The sequence below is a fragment of the Phyllostomus discolor genome, chromosome 12 (genome assembly GCF_004126475.2).
Source record: "Phyllostomus discolor isolate MPI-MPIP mPhyDis1 chromosome 12, mPhyDis1.pri.v3, whole genome shotgun sequence".
NCBI classification, from domain to species: Eukaryota; Metazoa; Chordata; class Mammalia; order Chiroptera; family Phyllostomidae; genus Phyllostomus; species Phyllostomus discolor.
The window spans coordinates 14,507,656-14,528,480 of NC_040914.2; the positions used below are offsets into that span (position 1 = coordinate 14,507,656).

General features: G+C 39.9%; 1 protein-coding gene across 1 annotated transcript; it reads left to right on the plus strand.

Moving 5' to 3' along the window:
• Positions 1 to 8,225: 8,225 nt before the first annotated feature.
• Positions 8,226 to 10,736, plus strand: LOC114511424 (carcinoembryonic antigen-related cell adhesion molecule 21-like). The gene is made up of 3 exons (XM_028530122.2): positions 8,226 to 8,399; positions 9,237 to 9,587; positions 10,355 to 10,736. Exons 1-3 carry the CDS (start codon positions 8,336 to 8,338, stop codon positions 10,633 to 10,635), a joined length of 696 nt encoding a protein of 231 aa, XP_028385923.1. The 5' UTR covers positions 8,226 to 8,335; the 3' UTR covers positions 10,636 to 10,736.
• Positions 10,737 to 20,825: the final 10,089 nt, after the last annotated feature.

The window sequence follows — 20,825 nt, forward strand, 5'->3', positions numbered from 1 at the left end:
AGATCATGTAAACTGAGATAAACAGGACACTAAGTGATGTGGTTGGTGTACTTTCTGTCCCAGGCTCTTTAATTTCATAAAAATCACTATTTGAGAGCACTGCCTTAGAAAATCTGGTTCCTGATTATATGTTCCCTGTCATTCTTTGTATCCCATCTATTCCAGACACAGTAGTTTTCTGACCTTCATGTATGGAAAGCAACCCCTTGATCCAACTCTACTGCAAAAGCCATTCTCTCTTCCTGAAATAAGCTTTTCCAGAAATCTCCTTGACCCACTTGTCCCTGTTCCATATCTTCTTCCAATGTCACATAGTCATGAAAAACTTTCCAGACCATCTTACAAATGAAAGTAAACCCAAGCCCACACATTTTCTATCTCATCCATCCAACTTTATTATCCTATAGAGGACCTATCATGATCTTAAATGCTGCTTGTTTATTTTTCAATTATCTTATCTCATCTCTGAAATATCTGAAGCACTGGGCTGGGAACTGTCAGGTAAATTTGTGTCTGTACAACCTCTATAATCCTGAGCAGTTCTGAGCTAATTGTTTAAAAGGGCATTTAACTCCCCTGTTAGTAATTGCACATTGTAAAGACAGTAAAATCTCTTCTGTTTTAGTACATATAAAGTGTGAGTGATTCCAGCACTGTTAACCTGTAGGAATCATGTAGGGAAGGGCCACCTTCCTGATATCAATGGCGATACAACACAAGACACCAAAGTTCAAATTTTGCATGACTGACACAGTGAATAACCTGAAAACAAATTCAATCACTCTGAGAAATTATTATTTATTTTCACAAGGTACTAAAGACACAAAATACTGAGTGAAGTTTGCTGGAGAAGGGACATTGGGATGCTTTTAAAGGTCTGGCCTCCTCGGTTATTATGACTCTGCTCAGTCTCTTGAATGGCTCTGAAGAGTCTACACTCTTCTCCCACTGTTTCAGAGATAAAGGGCTCACAGTGGAATTGTCCTATAACAAGGCAGAATACCCTGTTGAACTACTCTGTTTTCCTCTGTATCTGCCTCTACATGCTACAGGGATTAGACACAGGGATTAGTGTTTCTACTTTTTACTGAATATTGAGTCTCTAGACACACATCCTAGTTGCCATGGGTAGTCATTTTCTCTCTGAAATCACTGCTAGCTTTTCAAATTCCTCAAAAATACACATTTATTAAAGATAGGATCATTGACTGTCTATAGGACATGATCTAGATATTTTGAAAGGCCATTACCATTTTAAAATCATATTACATTTTAAAGGGCATTGTCTTTACAATAAATAAGATGACATAGTCATTTCATGCTTGTTAAGGACAAGCTCATTACTTTGAAAAAATGAGTATGGAAATTTTAAATGAAGATGATTATTTTCTTGTTTGTAAACCTCATGATGTTATTTTAATAAATGGCTTTAATAAGAGTTATTTTTCATTTATCAAAAATGAGTCATTTTATTTTTGTAAAAAATAGTGTTTACATTAAAGATAAAGCAATTATATTCAAAGCCAAAATGATTATGAAACAAAAGCAAGAACATCAATTTCTAAGCTACTTTACTTATGAAGAAAGAAAAGTTGATACCGCATATGCATGAATTAACAAAACAGAGTCAAGCTAACAACTAAGCACCAAGTCAAAAAACAGCTCTTTACCAGCATTCAGAAGCCCCTTTGTGTGTGCAGTCTTGGCCACAATCTACCTCCTTAAACTTAAAGTGACAATTTTCTGAATTGATGTTCTGTTTGACTATCTTTATTTAATTCAGTTTCTTTTCAATTACACTAAACCTAGGGATCAGAATTTAGAGTTTGTTTTCTGAAATTTCTTATAATGCCTATCCCACACCAAGTGCCAACTTATCCTCAATCTGCCACTCTCCGTGAAGCTGTGTCAAGCTCATTGAAATTAGGGTCATTCTTTTTTATCTCCATTTTTATTGGGATAAAATATGAATATAATTTGCCCTTGTGATCATTTTTATGTGCACAATATTTTTGCAATTAAGTACATTTATAATGTTGTGTTTCCATAAGCACTGGTTATTTCCAATATGATTTTGTCACTTAAGCATTTCAGAACAATCTGGAATTTTCAGATATTTTACTCAATTTGTAATTAAACGACAGCAATCAAGACACAATCATTCCTGCTGGTTTGCAACACACCACCTGAAAATGATATTGCTTTTATTTTATTTGTTTACTTGTTTTCATTGTTGACTACATTACTGATGCCTTCATTTCTCCCTTCTGGTCCCACCTCTACACAGTGCCCACCTGTTTCCTGAGGCCATCACTGCACTGTCATCTGGGTCTATGGGTTCTGTATACATATTCTTTGGTTAATTCTATCACCTTCTTTTCTCTAGTTCCTCCTCCCTTTCCTTCTGACAGCTGTCAGTCTTTTCCATGTAATTGTGCCTTTGTTTCTATTTTGTTTATTAGTTTCCACAAAGAAGTGAGATCATATTGTGTTTGTTTTCCCTGACTATCTTATTTCACATATAGTAGCATGAGTTTACTCTAAAAATTTTCAAACATCTATTCAAAAAATAGTTATTCTAAGAGGAGTGGTCTCTGGTCAAAAGACGGTTTCATTTATATTTTTTTGAAGAGACCCCAGATTGTTTCCCACAGAGGCTACATCCATCTGGATAGACACACTGAGCCTTTGCTTATATGTCTATCCACCATCTGCATGTCCTCTTTGGAGAAGTGTCTATTCAGGATCTTTGCCCATTTTATAAATTGATTGTTTGTCTTCCTGGTGTTGAGGGGTATAAGTTCCTTATGTAGTTTGAAAATTGATCCATTATCTGATATATCATTGTCAACTATGTTTATCCATACAGTGGGCTTTCTTTTCATTTTGTTGATGGTTTCTTTTGCTGAGGAGAAGGGTTTCCATTTGATACACTTTCATTTGTTCATTTTTTCTTTCTTTTCCTTGCTCTATGAGACATATCAGAGAAAGCATTGCTATGGAAATATCTGACATTTTACTGCCTATGTTTTCTTCTAGGATTTTTATGGTTTTGAAACTTTTATTAAAGTCTTTTATCCATTTTGAGTTTATTTTCTGGGGTCTAAGTTGGTAGCTTATTTTCTTTTCTTTTTTTTTTTTTTTTTGCATGTACCAGTTCAGTTTTCCAAACCCCATTTTTTAAAAGGACTTTCTTTACTCCATTGTATGCTTTTGTATCCTTTGTTAAATATTAGTTTTTCATATAGATGTGGGTTAATTTCTGAGCTCTCTCTTCTTTTCCATTAATTCATCTATCTGCTCCTCTGACAGTACATCCCTGTTTCGATTAAAATGGCCTTGTACTATGGTTTCATTTAAGGTATTGTAATTTCTCCAACTTTGTTCTTTTTATTTTTCAAGCTTTCTAAAGCCATTTGGGTTATTTCATTTTGGTTCTATGCATATCTTTAGAATGTATGACCTAGAACTGTTAAAGGTGCCATAGGTGTTGTAATAATAATTGCATTAAACCTGTACCCAGACTGCTCTAGGTAACCTGGATATTAACATCATGTTAATGTCCCCATTAACTGAACATGGTATATACTTCCTGTCATTTATATCTTTCTGGACACAATGTCCCTTTCTTTCTCAATGTCCCTTAGTTTTCACAATACAGGTCTTTACCTCCTTGGTTATATTTTTTCTAGTTACCTTAGATTTTTCCTGTTGTTGTTTCTGTTATTGCAATAGTACATGGGTTTGTTTTTTGGTTTCTCTTTCTGAGAGTTTATTATTCTTCTATAGAGTCATTACTAATTTCAGAATAGTAATTTTATATTCTGCTACTTTGCTGAGTTCTATTATTTCCTCTAGAATTTTTTGGAGGAGCTTTAAAGTTTTCTATGTACAATCTCATGTAATGTACAAATAATGAGGTCAGAGGGAAGTTCCAGCCCTCTCTTTATATGATGTCACCTCAATGAAGGCAATCCCTTTTCTGCAGAGGTGAAGATCATCCTCAGGTGACCTTTATAAACTTAACTGTGGACTATGAGTGGCTGAGATATCAGAAATTGCATGGCAGCCACAGGTCCCAAGACCACTGCCTATCTGTCACACCCTCTGTTTCTCCACAGAGCCTGTGAGAGTTCCAAGTTCTAGCCAGCAACCCCCGAGTCACAGAGCATAAGGACACTGTGCTTCTGTCTGCTACACAATTGTGAGTTCCACTCAGGGTTTTACAACAGTGACAGCCTCTGGCTCTTTAAGAGAATGAAGCTGTCATATGTCTATAAAACCTGCACATAGACCTTGTCTGGGGAAAGGATGTGGAGATTATGAGTGTGATGCCACCAAACTCAGAGTTTCTTAGGAAGTGAGCCCCTCAAACTTGGTGTAATATATAAATAATACTTCTTCCCTCATCTGTTATTAAACTCTGAATAAATCTTTTGCATTTTATAAATAGATCAATTGTGAAAGTGGAAAATGGTTAAAGATTTGCATTGAGACAAGAAATGCTCAATAATAAAAGCTGACATTGTCATTTTTCTTAACTAAAGGTTAATTTTACAGCAGGTTCCACCTTTGGTTGGTCTCAGATGCACCATCTTTATAGTGCAGGAGTCACTGAGTCCCTTGGAGCACTGGCAGTTATCATGTGATGACCCTTGGAAGCATGTGACCAGCTCGGAGAAAGTCTACTTCTGTCCTCTTCCAGGGGTCATGTGGAAGGCCTCTGGAAATTGTGTGGACAACAAGAAGCTAAAAGATACCTATTTGGGTAGTAACACTGTTATCTTTCTCTCTGTTTGACTTCTTTCTCTAAATTCTAACATCTTCTTGAATATTATTATTTACCTGGCAGTAGGTTTATTTGCATAAGTTTAGCATGACTTTGTCCCTTTTATTAATAGAATATAATTGGAACCACTTGTAATTCTATTGAAGCTTTGGTTCAAATGTCCTAGTTCAGATTGATGTTCACAAAATCAAAAATAACTTCACGCTCTATGATGCTAATTTTGACCTGATGTTTATATTGGTATTTCTTGGAGAACAGGGCATCACCCAAAATTAGGGTTACTGCAGGTCAGCTGTGAGGGTGAAGCTTCTTAACGTCAAGAGGCTGTTAAAACTCCCATGTTATGTTTTATAGAAAGACCTGCATCAGAGCAAACTATGTGGTAAATATCACAAGTTCTTCACTTCGATAACTGATCAGGACAATGCAAATTACATCAGCCATGTTGTAGGATATAGAATACACTTGTTAGTTTGAATGATGTGTGAACAAAAAAATAAATAAAAGGTGAGTGCAGAGACATGTAAAATATAGCATCTTGGGAGATGTAATCCTGGGTCTGTTCAAGGTCTCTCAGCATTTTTACCCCTGTACCAACATTCCTAGGAACTGACACCTCTTTTTAAATATCAGGAAGTAATGGAGAAGCAAACTGGCTCTTGACTAAAAGAGATTTACTCACTGGTCCCTCCACTGTGAAGAAGGCATTTGTGCTATGACTTAGAGACCCAATTGTTCCCTCAGAGTCCAAAATCTTAGCACAGGTTCTTTCTGACTATAGGCCTCTGAAATCCATCTTTTTAAGACCATTTCACTACAAATGTAAATACAAATTGGTTATTTCCAATTTTTATCTGGTCTTTTGTAACATACCTAAGTAGTTTTGAAACCTTCTTACCAGTGTTCAGAATCAAAGAATATCTATCTCAGGCACTAGGCCATTACTTTGATTTTTAATCTTCCTGGTGTGGCAGTCTCTGAGGAAGAGCAGAAGCCTACCTTAGTTGAGGAACTTTGAAGCCAAAACACAAAAGGACATCCTGTTAAGGTTTTATGCAAAGTTTTGCCTTTCTTTGTCTAAAGTCAACTAGCAAACACACATTCCCACGGTTCCTTCTGTTCTAAAGCCTTCCAGGCTTTGTATCAGGGGTGTCTAGTTCTTTCTTACTGCCTTATTGCATTGTCTTTAATAAAGTCTTACATTTATGTTTAACTGGTTTCATGCAAGTTTCTCTTTAACCTAACCTCCCTGTACTAGCTTATCATGACATTTTACTGAAAGTAGCAACCCTTAACATATTTTCAAATCTTCCAATGTTTTTCTTATTTTGTTAATGTTTTTAAAGGCTTGCAATTGTCTCCCTCTCTTATGACTTTATAGTCACAGCAGGAGATGACCTGACATTCCCAGATTCTTCTGGAGACCCAGGTTGTGTCAAAGCAGCCTTGCCTAAGAATCCATGATGACTTGGCAGCATGAAAAGCACATTTCCACAATGCCCTTAGCACCAACATTGTTGATTCAAGATCACAGAGATTTGAAAAGATATTCTGCCATTAACCTCAACTACTCTAGTGAACATGCAGGTATCTGTTATGCCAGCGACCCACAGATATGTACTGAATGAGCCTCTCTCAAGCCTTCTTTGACATGCAGCTCAGGGCAGACATCACTGTCCTCATTCTTTGTGGGTGTTTTTTTTTTTTTTGTTCATTTTACAAATTACACACACCTGTCCTCAAATTCTGCCACCAGAATCAGCAAATTGAAAACAAATCTCTTCTCTGTTTCTATTCCTTTTCTGATCCCTGTCACCTCTGGTGTATTTGGCTGGGATCCTTGGGGACCTGTCCACAGGCAGACTGTGTGTCAGCAGAGGTGAACACAAAGTGAAGTCATGGAGGAATGGGATCTTCCCAGAGTCAGGTGAGAAATTGTGAAGCCTGGGGTGTGAGAGGGTGTTAGGCATTATTGTTCACCATCTACTTTGATTATAATGTGTAAAATAAGCTACAAACGGCCTGCACAGGAGTTGAGACCTCTCTCCCAGAATATGATGTCAAATTGGCTTGGAAAAACTCATTAAACTGATCTGTAGGTTTGAATTTTTTTACTTTGACAGGGCCTTGGAGCACCTCCTCCCTCATGGGGTTCTGTGCTGCTCTGTAGCTCATGAATACCATCATCCATGGCAAGACAAGGTGACCACAAGAAAGCCATCCAAGCAGAAATCACAGGTCCTCCCAACAGCCAGGCAGCACAAGGACAGGTCCAATAAACAGACATGGAGATGGGTGGTCTACATGAAGCTGTTTCCTGAAAAACAGAAACCTGTAGGTACCCACCTTACCATACAGTCCTTGCATACTGGGACATGCAGGACACATCCCACTTCACACCCAAAAAACTGCAGGTCCTACTGAGAATCCTAGTTTTGCATGTTTGTCCTGGAGAACAAAAGCCAGTCTGGTATCAACTTGAGATAAAAGACGGATCCCCTCTGCGATTACCACCAAGCTTGAAACCTTCTCATGCCCACATTTATCTCTATACCCTTCCTGCTGGAAGAAAAAAACCCTAAGAGCATCTGAGAACATGGAGAGGACCCATGCCCAGCTGGGTTTCTGTGTCACAAACAGAAATTATACAGGTCTTTTTGGACACCTGTGGCTCTCCGAGTGGTGCTGACAGTCCTAAGACCAAGTCTCAGCAGTGACCAATGTTGGCCTTAGTGTGCCATCCTCTCAGGGACACATGTGCCCCCATCAGCCTTGCTATTGCAAGTGTACCCTACAGGTCAGTTGGATCAATCTCTCCTGACAGCTAGTCAGATGCAGAGTTCTGATGCACTGCTCCCCAGAATCTGTATTATAAGAGGATCTGGAGACTTCCCTGTGCACAGGAGAGCAGGAGAAGTGGTTCTACCTTCATATCATGTGATCCCAATTTGAATGGGCACCCACATTACCTGGACAGATGATGAAACTGCAGTCTTAAGATTTCACCTGGAAGGAGAGATGTTGAAAAAATTTCACCAAGGATCTGATGCACAGGATGGGTGACATCATTTTGACAGCTTTTTCAAAGTTAGCTCTAGAACTCTTGCTATGAAGGGAAAAGTCAAAGGTGAAAGAGAGAGGGCTATGGGGGAGGCTACTGTACACCTGACAGGGAGCTGTGGGAAATGCCTGAAACCCAGACACCACAGGCTTTTGCTTTTGCTTTTCATAACACAACATGGGAGTGTGTGTTTTTGTATGTGTGGTATTAAGAGGCGTTAGAAGTTCTCAAGGAACGAAAGTATAGGGGATCAGTACTGGTTACAAGGTATAAGAATGGCAAAAATGAAGGCAGGGAGAGGGAGGATAATGTGCACATACCCCACCCGCAGCCCACATGACAATTGTAGACATGTCCCAGAATAAAGCTCAGCACACAGGTAGGACACACAGCACATTGCACCATTCTGGACAGAGGTGCCTGTGAGCCTTACAGAACCTCAAGCTTCTCTCAAAAAGGCAGGCACAGCAGAGACAACACACACCATGGGGTCCTCTTCAGTGTCGGCCCACATAGAACTTGTCCACTATCAAGGGCTCCTGCTGGTTGGTAAGTACAAGATAATTCCTTGGGGTAGACTAAGGATCTGACACAGAGACTGGCTGGGATCTGCTGAAGAGGCCAGTGCTCTGAGAAAAGAAGAAAGGCTTCTGTTTCTATGAGAGTGTAAAGGACAAAAAGAAAGAGTAGAATGGAGAAGGGGCCTCAGCTAGAGGAAAATCTCATAATCTGGAAGTGGTAAGAGGCAGAAAACCCTCATTTGCTGTGTATTTCCTGTTATTTGTCATGCCAATATACTGATTTATCAGGAAGCATCAGAATAATTTAACAAGAAGTTTTACACATGGTCTTTATCACCAACCTTTGAAATGGGCCAATAGATCCCAAGATGTACAGGACACTGGGATCATGCATTCACTCAACTCCATGTATTCCCAGGCTCTGTCACTGGAGGTACAAGATCAGGCGAGCTCTATTGTCATCAAGCCTATTTTCTATGGAGGAGAGAGGAACAAGGAAGGATCTAGATGTGACATCAGATACCCACAACAGCCGTATAAAAAAAAAGTAGGGGCATGTCAGAAAATGAAGGCACAGAATCTTTAGATAAAGATGGTCAGCAATGCCTCTGAGTATCAGGTGGCCTCTGAGCACAGTGAAGGGGTGAGCAAGACAAACAGCTAGAAAAGAGTATTTGAAACCCAAAAAATAAAAGCTTCAGAGGTGCTGAAGTAAAAGGGGCCATGTCTCTGACCTTGACCTGAGAGAAACAAACTCACCTGCAGAACAAGGCTGAGATATAGAGACCTGCTCAGGATTCAGGGTTTCATCCTTCTATCCCAAAATGTAGATATCAATAATCATGCATTTTTTTTTCTTTCCTAGTCTCACTCTTAAACTTCTGGATCCACCCTACCACAGCCCAAGTGACAGTTCATTCGAAGAATGCTCTTGAAGGAACTGATGTGCATCTATATATCCACCATACAGCTCCCAAAGCAGCAGGCTTCCTGTGGTACAAGGGAGAAACCATTGACAGCCATCATTATATTGCATCTCTTTCACTAAACCCAAGAATCCATAAAAGCGGTCCTCCAGATGAACGAGTGATAGTAGAGGAAGATGGGTCCTTGTTGTTCAAGAATGTCACCATGAAAGACTCAGGAATCTACACCATACTGGTGCAACTACAAGGCTGTCAAAAAATGATAGCATGTGGACGGCTTACTGTATACCGTGAGTGATTGCTCTCTGACCTCTGGGTGTCAGGTGGGGTGAATTCTACCTCACACACAGGCCTGATATTCCCTGGACACTACCTCCATTCCCCTTGGCATTTTGATTCAGGGTGGATTTTAGTGCTTAATGCAGGATACACGGAGAATGTAGACTTAATTGTATGTAGTATCAGACAGGGATCCACATTGTTAATTTTCATGTGGATATTGCTGTTCAACACCATTCATCAAAAAGACTGTATTCTCTATGTTGAAATCTTGGCCTCTTCTCCTTTTAAAATTAATTAATTATTATTTTGGTGTTACTCAAGTATTCAAGTACAACACTGAAATAATAATTAATTAATTATTTTATTTACCTGCCACCACATTCCTTCACCCCAACCATCTTCACCTCCTACTCACAATTCTTCTCTCCTTTGGTTTTGTCCATGGGTTCTTTATACATGTTCCTTGATGACCCTTTCCCCTTCTTTTCCCTGTTACTCCCCTTCTCCCTCCCTCTGTATACTATCAGTATGTTCTTATTTCAGTGTCTCTGGATACATTTTCCCTGAAGTTGTCTGGGGACAGAGAGGAATGGCAACTCTTTCCTTAATATTGTCACCTGAACTTACACAATTGTCCTCCAAATGCCTGGATCACCCTCTGGTGACCTTTACATAAATCACTGTGGGCTGTGAGTGGCTGAGATCTCTGAAGAATCCATGTGCCTGCATGTCTGAAGCCCAGTCTCATTGAGTCACTTTCTCTGTTTCTCCACAGCGTTTGTGAGTGGGCCCACCCTCCTAGCCAGCAACACTACAGTCACAGAGAATAAGGATGCTGTGGTCTTGACCTGCGACACAAACGCTCACGCCATCCAGTGGTTGTTCAAAGGCACAAGTCTGACTCTCACAGAAAGAATAACGCTGTCACGTGATCACAGAAACCTCACCATATACCCTGTCCTGAGGGAGGATGCTGGTAATTACCAGTGTAAAGGCTTCAACCCCATAAATTCTGCTAAAAGTGCATCACTTGCTCTGGATGTGAAATTTGAGTGATCCTCCTTTCCCACTCTATGTTGTTAAACTCTAAATAAAGTGGGTTTTTTGCAATATCATAGTTGATTCATGCTGAGGGTGAATAGTTCTTAAATATTTGCATTGAGTCAATAAATAGAAAAAAACATGAGCTGACAGTGTCATTATTGTTGATTTAAGATCACATTTCAGACCAGCCACCACCATGGTTTGGTTTCATGTGTACCATGTCCACAGTGGAGGGATCATTGAGACACTGTGTCCCTCAGAGGATGAGCAGTAGTTGTGTGATGACAAATGAGAGAAGGTAAAGAACTTAGAGACTTTGAGCTCGGTGTCTCATCCATGAACACATGTGGAGGGCACCTGTTGTAGACAATGGGAATGGACCAGATGGCAAGAATGTGAGTAGCAACACTGATTTTTGTGTTTCTCTTTGATGTCTTTCAAGAGATTTCTAAAGTTTCTTGAGTATTCTTCCTTCTATGCTAATAAAATTATTTGCATGACTTCAGTATATTTCTGTTCTTTTTCTTAATGAGGTATAATCGGAAAGTTTGGTAATAAAACCAAGGCTTTAGCTCGATGTTCTAGTTCAGACGGATGTGCATGGAATTTGAAATGACCTCATACTTTATAGAGCTAAACTTGACATCTCCAGACTTTTGGTACCTCTTTCAGAAAAGACATCACCCAAAGTGAGTGAAACTGGAGGTGAAGTGTCTGGGCAAAGCCTCCTAACCTCAAGAGACTGGTAAAACTCCCATCATGTTTTTCATGGAAAACCTTCATCAGAACAAACTATGTGGTGAATGTCAGTTCCTCTGCACTTAGGGAACTAATTAATGAGGCTAAATCAGGTGAAACCAGCTATGTTGTAGGGTCAAGGACACACTTCTCCCTTAGTGATTAATTTTGATGAGTGGGAAAGTGACTATAGAGATAAATAAATGTCTGACTGGAAATCTCCAGAAGCACAACCTTCTGGGAGATCAAGTTCTGGCTGTGTTCAGGGAGTCTCAGTTATTTTGCACCTCTTTACAAATTGCAGGAACTCATGCAGATGAAAATTATGTCTTGGCTGCAAGAGATATAGTTGTTTTTCCCTCCACTGGGCAGAAAGCAGTTTGGTTATGACCCAGAGGCCTTCATTTTCCCTCAGAGTTGTTAACCTTCACACAGGTTCCTCCTGATTGCAGGCCTCTGACTCCATATTTTAAAGAATTCTCTTTAGAAATCTAATTGCATTTTGTAATTACATATTTTCTTGCCACTTGGAATACACATGAGTCTCCTTAAAATTATCCTGCTAGTATTATGATTCAGAGAGTTTCTATCAAAAGGACTGTGCCCCTCTCATAAAACTTTATCATCCCAGTGTCCCTGTGTTTCAATTTCTGTGGGATGTACAAGCGTAACTTGGGTGAGGACCTGTACAACCATGATGTAAGAAGACCTTCCGTGAAGATTTTAAAAAGAGTTTAACTTTTATTTTTTTCTTTTAATTAGAGGCTTAGTTTGATTAAAATTATTTTAATTACTAACATGTTTGTATTTAATCAATAACTTTCATCTTGTTTTTATTATTGTTCCAATACAGTTGTCTCCATTTTTCTGCCAGCACTCCACCCAGCCCACACACATCCCCTCTTCCACCCTCAATCCTATACCTCTTTATCTTTGTCCATGTGTCCTTCATACATGTTCCTTGATGACCCTTCCTACTTTCTTCCCCTTTATCCCACTCCCCCCTTCCCTCTGGTTATTGTCATTTTTTTTCTTTCAGGATCTCTGGTTATATTTTGCTTGCATGTTTGTTTTGTTGATTAACTTCCACTTATAGGTGACATCATATGGTATTTGTCTTTCACAGCCCAGCTTATTTCACACAGCATAATGCTATCCAGTTCCATCCATGCTGTCACAAAGGGTAGGAGTTCCATCTTCTTTCTGCTGTGTAGTACCCCATTCTTTGAGAAATCTTTGGTAGTTTCCAGTGTATACATCTCCCACCTTTTTGGTTAAGCTTATTCCAAAGTATTCTAGTCTTTCTAATGGTATTGTAAATGGAACTGTTTTCTTAATTCAATGTTGAGATATTTATTGTTGATGCAAAGAAATCAAATGATGCTGTTTTTCTCCTGGAACTGCACTGATTTTACACTTTTAACATTTTTTTTGGGGGGGAGACAAAATCTTTAGTGTTTTCTACATGCAACATTATGTTTTCTGTTAAAATAGATCATTTGTTTTTTGCTTTTTCATTTTAGTACATTTATTTTATTTTTCTGGCTAATTTTTTCAGCCTAAGTTCCAATATGTTGTTGAATAAGTGAGGAGAGAAGCATTTTTATATAGTTCATGATCTTAGTAACATTTTTAGTCTTTCTCCTGACAGTATTATGCTAGCTGTAGGCATTGAAGCATGACATTTATCATATAGAAATCATATAGAGTGGTTTCCTTCTATGTCTACAATCCTTGTCTTTTATCAAAACCATAACCACTTCTCTCTAGAATTTTACTTCAAGGTTCTATTCAGTTCATAGTCCAAGAAAGTAGAGTCTCATCAGATTGAAAAAGTATTTAGATGAAACTTCTCAAAATTCAGAGGGGAGAGAGGAGGGAATTTCAGGGGAATTTCAAGGAAAAAAGGGGAAGGGTTTACAGGAGCAAGTATGAAGGACACATGGACAAAAACTAGGGGTGGGTAGAAATGGGAGAAAGATGGGGAAGGTTGGGTGGCTGAGCTAGAATGGGGTTAAAAGAAAGAAAATTGTACTTGAAAAGCAATTAAAATAAAATTTTAAAAACAAAAAGAGAAACTTCTCAAAATCCAAGACTATGAATATTGGGTTGGAAAATCTTTCTTTCCTCATAAATTATTTAATGAGAGGTAAATGCCTTTTCAATTACAGTAAAGTTTCATTGGCCCCAGAGACTTGCAGAGGTGGTAAGCCTGCCTTCTTTGATATTTATAGAAAATTACATTGGAAGTGTGACCTACACATTTTGAAGTCTAAGAAACTTCCAGGAAAGAATCAATAAAAGCTTATGAGAAAAATAATTTCATGTGATAATATGGCTAGAGGATGACACATGGGTTGGGAAGTGTTTTCCTGTGCTGGTACTACAGAGATGTTCACAGAACAAGTCAGAGATCACTCTGGAGTAATCTGGCATCAGAGAGAAGGTGCCGTCCACTTTTCATACATTGACATCTCAATGATGGCAATGGTCATTCTCCCCTGGTGAACTATATAGACCCACTATATACTATGAGTGGCTGAGATCTCTGAGATCCCTGAGGACCCAGATCACAAGCCCACTCTCAAAAAGTCACATCATATGTTTCTGTATAGAGTCCATGAAAATGACCATCCTCCAAGGCAGCAATACTACAGTCACAGAATAACAGGATGTCATGGTAATGACCTGTGACAAATGTGGTCACACAGTGATCAATCAGTGGCATGAGTTTGCCACTCAGGGAGAGAATTAATCTGTCCTGGTGTGTTAGAAACAACACTCCACAGGGTCTTTTGCTAATCAGGTTCTTCCCACTACTGTACTCAGGTCTGTGGCTCTCAATGCCATAGTACGGTAAAAAGGAAAGCGATTATTCAATGAAGAGACACACAGGTTTAGAATAATGGCAGAATTCTCTGTTAAACCTCACTCCCCTCAAAAACAAAGAGAGAACCATACACACACCATTCTGTCCTCTCTCCTTTATCAAGTCAGGCCAGTCTCAGAGCATGCCAGTCAGAAGATCTGCCTTCCAGAAGAAAAAAAAAAAAAAAAAACAACTGAAGTCTGCAGATCACTTCTGCTTCCTCCCCATAATCCATGCTGACATGGTAGGTCTCCCTCAGTTTCCCACACCATCAGCTATGTCACCAAGATCTCCAGATCGTAATCCAAAACCATGTAGGACCTCCTCATGGCCGGCTGTCAAGAGTCTTTTTCATCCCTTTTTTCCCCCGCATGATCCTGCCAGCTCTGTCATTATCCCTATCATACATGGTGGCCCATTGGGGACCGCCCTGTCTGGTCTCAGGAAGCTGTACCCCCCCCCCCCCCCATGACTTAGGCTAAGTGAAAGACCTCTGGACCAGGAGCCACTGAAGGAGACAAAAATTTCCCTGGCGTGAACGCTGCCAGTTCATATGCCTCACTCCTTTACATGCTTAAATGGCAGTCAATGATAGGTAACAATTCTCTTGGATAGAGAATGAATCTAAGATAGACACATTCACAAAGGAATGACAGGAACAAGACTCATGGGGCTGTGGAAATAACGGGGTGATCGACATTAACCCCTGCCCCCTTTGGCTTTGTCAAAGCCTGAGTCTTTGTTCTTGGATGTGAGAAATCCAAGTCTCCTGGTTGCCTCTGTCTCCTGCCCGTCTCATGCCTGCAGGGGCGAAACAGCCCAGACCAGAAATGGCAGACCCCCAGGGTAATCAGGCCTGGGACATAGAATATGCAAGATCCTGTGAGATCTGTTTGCTGGAGGATGCTATTAACTTGGAATTTGAAAGGCACAGACAGGAAACCAAAACTGCCCTTTGAGCCCTGTTAGATAAAACCCCAATCTCTGCCCAGAATCACAGCAGGGATTCTGTCTGCACCTTTGTAAGTCACCTACTTCTTTTGATCTTTTCTGCCAGACTGTGAATCCACAAATTAAGTCTGTTTTCTCAATAAAAATCTGCTTGGGTATAGAAACAGGGTGCTCCCCACGAGAGGGAGCGGCCATGGCACTCTCCAGGAGAGAGGGTGGCCAAGGCGCTCCCCATGTGAGGAGTGGCCCTTCTGTTCCTATTCCCCCACAGGACCTGGTTGTCTCTGTGTACGTTTTTAGCATGTTTTGGCGAGCATCTGCAGCCGGGATGGATATTGCAGGACGATATCATCCACAGTGGCCCACCTTTTTGTTTAAATCCTAGCCCGGATCCTGCTTCATACCACCATTTCTAACTCCTTCCACAATTGGCTACACTTAGTAGCACTCCCATAGTTTCTGCCTTTCTCAGCTGCCATAGGTAGTTCAGGCAGGCCTGGCTCCAAGATGCAAAAGCTGCCTCTAAGCTGTTCTCACAGGCTCACAAAGTCCCTCTGGATACATCACATCATGGCTTAGAGTCATGCTCATCTCTCTGGCTCTGCCAAGGCAAGTTTTAATATTATTACAGCACTTGCCAAATTACACTGTTACACTGGCACAACAGAATCTTCATCATAGACCCTCTCAAATAAATAATGATGAGAATTATCAGCGTGACGTTTCCACACATCAGTGTCTTCAAATTAGATGTAATACATGAGTGACACACCTCCTTCCTCTGTGTTATTAAAGAAAGAATTTTTTTCATTTTTAATATATTTTTTGTTGAGGTGGAAAGTCCTTAGAAGACTTTCACTGAGTCAATAAATACCCAGAAATGTGAGCTGACATTGTCTTTGTTGACCTGAAGTCATATTCTACACCAGATTCCACCTCTTGTCCATCTAAGAGGATCTTCACCATGGAAGTGACACAATGTTCCTCCAAGGACAAGCAGTGGTCTTGAGATGACTGGTAGGAGCACATGATAAGCTCACAGGAATCTCAGCTCAGACCCTCCTAGTTATGGATGTGTGGAGGGCCCCTGGACACAATTTTAAACAACGGAAATGGACTAAAGGCCGCCCATGAGGGTAGCAACACTGATCTTTGTTTCAATATTTGTTTTCCCTCCCAAATTTTCTATTCTGTTTAAGTATCTCTGTTTTCACAGCAATAGAATTGTTTTAATGAAAATGGGAGGGTGGTAGGGAAGGCTAGGAAGGTGGCTGGGATGGGAATAAAAGACAGAAAACTGTACTTGAACAACAATTAAATAAAAATAAAAAATATTATTATTTCAATGAGTTTACCATGACTCTGTCCTCTTTCTTAGTAGAATATAATTGCAGCCTTTCTTAATACAACCAAGGCTTTGGTCCAATGTCCTAGTTAAGAACAATGGACAAATAATTAGAAATGACCTTACCCTCTAGAAAGCTCATATTGACCTGATTGGTATTTTGGTATCTCTTAGGAGAAGAGGGAATTCCCCAAACCTAGGGAGACTGCAGGTGAAGTGTGAGGGTACTTCTTCCTACCCTCAACAGGCTCTTAAAACTCCCATCTAAGTCTGCATAAAAAGCAGTTTTGTTACAGTACACTATAGGATGAATGTCAGTTCCTGTGTAGTTAAGTAACAAATCAGGGAAAATCCAGTGTCACCAGCCGTGTTGTAGGATTAGAAATTCTCTTCTTTGTTGGAGATGAGTTTTGATCAGAGGGAAAGTCACTACAGAAAACATTTTAGTGTTTCTATGAAAAACTTCAGAAACACAGCTTTCTGGAAGATCAGAACTTGCCTCCCACATATTTTTGAACCTGTTTATTAATGGCTGTGAATTTGCAACTCTTCATACATTGCAGGAATTGATGGAAAAGCAAACTGGATCTTGGCTAAAAGAGATTTAGTTGTGTTCTTCTATACTATGTGAAAAGCAGTTTTGTTAGGACCTAGAGGATTTAATATTCTCTCAGATTCACTAATCATTTGACACGTTCTTTCTGACTACAGGCCTCAGACTTCCTTTTTTAGAGGTTTTCTTTGGAAATGTGCATGCAATTTGTAATTGCAGATTCTTGCTTTGTCCTTTGGACATACACACAGGTATTCTCCAAAGCTTCTTGCCGGTCTATTTGTCCAGAAGGTTTAGGTTCATTCTTCTGAAATGAATCCTGCTGGTGTCCCTTTATCCAAGTCTCTGAGAAAATATAGAAGCCTAACTTGTATGGGAAACTTTACAACCTAGATGTAAAATGACCTCACGTCAGGATTTCATGAGACATTTTATTTGTCTTTTTTTTGTAAAGCCAGTTAACAAACACAGATTCCTATGCTTCCTCCTTTTCTTAAATTCTTTCCAGGCTTCTGTTTCAGAAATTTTGAGTTCATTCTCACTGCCATATTGAATGGGCTTGAATAATAGTTTTCTTCCATTTTTAAATTGTTTTTACTCCTGTTTAACTTGGGTAACACCTACCTGCAATTAGCTAATTCTGTCATCTTGCTCACTGTGTTAATCCTCCTCATATTTTTCAACCTTCCAATTAATTTCTTTATCTGGCTACAATTGTCTAAATAAACAATTTCCATTTTCTTCCTTCACCTTTGACTTGGCATCCACATCTGGATATATCCTGACTGCTCACATGCTTCTGCGGCCTAAGTTTTCCTCAAAGAAGCCTTGGTGCCAGAATCTGAGAAGAGGCAGAGTCTGTAAAAGGTGCACCTCCACAGCATACTAACCATCAAAAGGTGTTCTCTTTTGACATCCATGTTCACTGCACCTTCAAGGAGCAAGATTACAGGGATTTTAAACACTATTCTGTCATGAAACTCTACAAATCTAACAAACATGAATGTCCCTGTCTTGTTAGCTGTCCTCGCGCCTGAAGTGGGTGACCTTGTTTTGATCAATCTCTCTCACCTGGAATTTAGACCAGACATCAGAGTCCTCACTATCGTGTCTCCTTGTTATTGCCTATAGTCTTCCTTGTTGTTTTTGTTGTTGTTGTTTTCACAAACCACATGTGTGTCCTTATATAGTTCAAACCAGAACCTGGGAAATGGGAAATAAATCTCTACTTTTTTTCTGTTTTATTTCCTGCTTCTCATCGCCTATAGGGTATTTGGCTGAAATCCTTGGAGGTGCAGCCAGAAGTGAATTGTGGGTAAGCAGAAGTGGGTAAAAATAGGGGCCATAGGTGGATGGGGTCTTCAGAGTCAGGATTAGAAACTGTAAAACCTGAAGGGTTTCGGAGTTTTAGGTACTGCACAGATTCAAAGGGATGAAGGGATGCTAGTAAAAGAACTGTTTCAGAGGGTCAATTTTTGGTTGAAAAATATAAATGAGGAGCTGGGTACCTGTTGATGGAGGAGCAACTGGAGATGATACAAGAAAGCGGTGGTGCCAATCTTGCAGACTAGGATGGTGTGAGGGTTAAGACAGTTTTTAAGTGCTCAGATAAGTGCCCTGACAATGGGACAAGGGGAAACACTGAGTGTACAGGGTAGCAGGAGTCATGGGACAGAGGACTTAGGATAAAGGAGAGGGAGAAAAATAGATGAGAATCCAGAGGTGGTGGAGTAGTAGTCTTGAATGTGATGAAAGGTTGTAAGATTGGAAACACCACGAATGCAGAAAGTGAGCTGAGGTGGTGTAGATATTTGTGTCAGGAAGAAATTTTGAGTGAAGATGAGTCAGACTTGAAAAATGGTTGAGGTGCAGCCTATGGAAAGCAAGGACAAAGGCGAAGCTTGGAGGTAAAAAACAAATGAATGGCTAGAGATGTCCAGTCTCCTGTCCAACACAATAGGGATGTTTGAAGCTGGCTCTCAAAATGTGGTCTGAAGAAACAGATTTCACAGTGCCTGGACATGCTGTAAAAAGTCTAATTTAATTCCTGTACCACAATGTGTGTGTTGTTTGAGTCAACAAGTTACCCAGGTCTTGGGGAATTTGAGTGTCAGTGAGTAAAGCTTACTAGAAATCTGGAGACAGGCAAGGGTGTAGCTAAAAGACTACATGTAAGAGGGGAGATTGAGGGTTGTAATGAATTTGGAGTGAGTGGAGTCTTTCATTCCTTTGTTGATTTGTTAAAGTGAGCTTTCTCTGATTCCACAGCTATAGCTATGTAGTAGGTCACAGTGCTGCAGTAGTTGATGCCAATGATCTGGACTTCCTGTCCTTGTCCATTGTAGCTTATATTATTTTTATCTGTGATGGATTATTTGCTACCCACCTCATGTTCTGTTAGTGGGTGTGATAGGAAGCAGGCCATGATGAATAGTGCTAGCTACCTGGTCACATTACCTCCCCCATTCAGACTCTCCATCTTTCCTGAGGCATAGAAACCAGTCTTAAAAGAGGTTTTGTTTTTGTAAAAGACACATCCTTGCTACAAATCCTAGAAATCTACATGTACTTGTCTAAGTAGATCTCACCAGAAGCTTTACAAATTATTTTCTATTCTCCTATCATTGATGACATAAATGTACAAGTAAAGCAACTTGTTGTTCAGTCTGGAGGATATGAGAAGCATGGCCCACACTCTTGGAGCCATCATAGTCTCATAGAGGTGGCAGATCCTGGAATGGTCACAGATGAGGGTGTCCCCACAATTTATGCTTGGCTGAAATTGCTCATCACTGGAGCTGATTTTATCACTGGTTTCACTGTCATCACTGATGTCATTGTTTAAGCCCTTTGACATGAGTAGGCATTTACTTCCAACTTGGGCACATGAACCCTACTAATGCATTTAAATAACTTATTTTGTTTATCTTTAGTGGACAAGCCTCTAGTCTTTTTTAAAGTGTGCCCCTCAGGCTGGATGTGAAATATCCTTGATCTTCCTCCTGTGTTATTAAACTCTAACACAATTTTGAATTTAAAAACGTGTTGATAAGGTAGAAAGTTTTCAGAAAATTTTCATTTAGTCAATAAATTCTCAAAATTGTGAGGTAATTTCTCATGGAACTAAACAGTTCTAACAAATAAGCTGATTCCTGTCACCTCAGGCACATGTAGGCCTGCACTTAAAAGGTTCTATTTTGGGACCTCCATGACATGGAGCTCAGGCCAGATATCAGTGTTTTATTCTTTGTTGTTTTTACACCCTCCACCTGCCTGTCCATAGACTGTTCGCAACCAAACTATGGTAATTGGAAATAAACTTCTCCTCTGATTCAGTTGTCATTTCCTTCCTATTGTGGCCTCTGAGTTATTCTGTGAAAATCATTGAAGACCCAACCAGAGGTGGACTGTTGGTTGGTAAGCAGAAGTATTGATAGAGGGGAACTGTTGAAGGATGGACTTCTACATATAGTCAAGGTGACAACTGCAAACTCTGGTATGTTTGAGGTGGTTAGGAATTATATGGGTTCAAGAGGGCATAGGGGTTCCATAAAGAAGGGATTCACAACTATCAACCTCTGAACCTAAAAAAAATGAACTAATCAAACACCTAGAACAGGAACACATTCTCAGAAATAGAGATCATATGGGGGCTATCAATGGGAGCTGGAGGGGAGAGAATGGGGGGAAAGGTACAGAGAACAAGAAGCATGAATGGTAGGTATAAAATAGACAAAGGGAGGTTA

Bases quoted from the DNA above. Each gene is read 5' to 3' on its own strand.
- LOC114511424 (XM_028530122.2), top strand. From the start codon at position 8,336: ATGGGGTCCTCTTCAGTGTCGGCCCACATAGAACTTGTCCACTATCAA. The intron at 8,400-9,236 runs GTAAGTACAAGA...TTTCTTTCCTAG, and splicing joins TCAAGGGCTCCTGCTGGTTG to TCTCACTCTTAAACTTCTGG. The intron at 9,588-10,354 runs GTGAGTGATTGC...GTTTCTCCACAG, and splicing joins TGGACGGCTTACTGTATACC to CGTTTGTGAGTGGGCCCACC.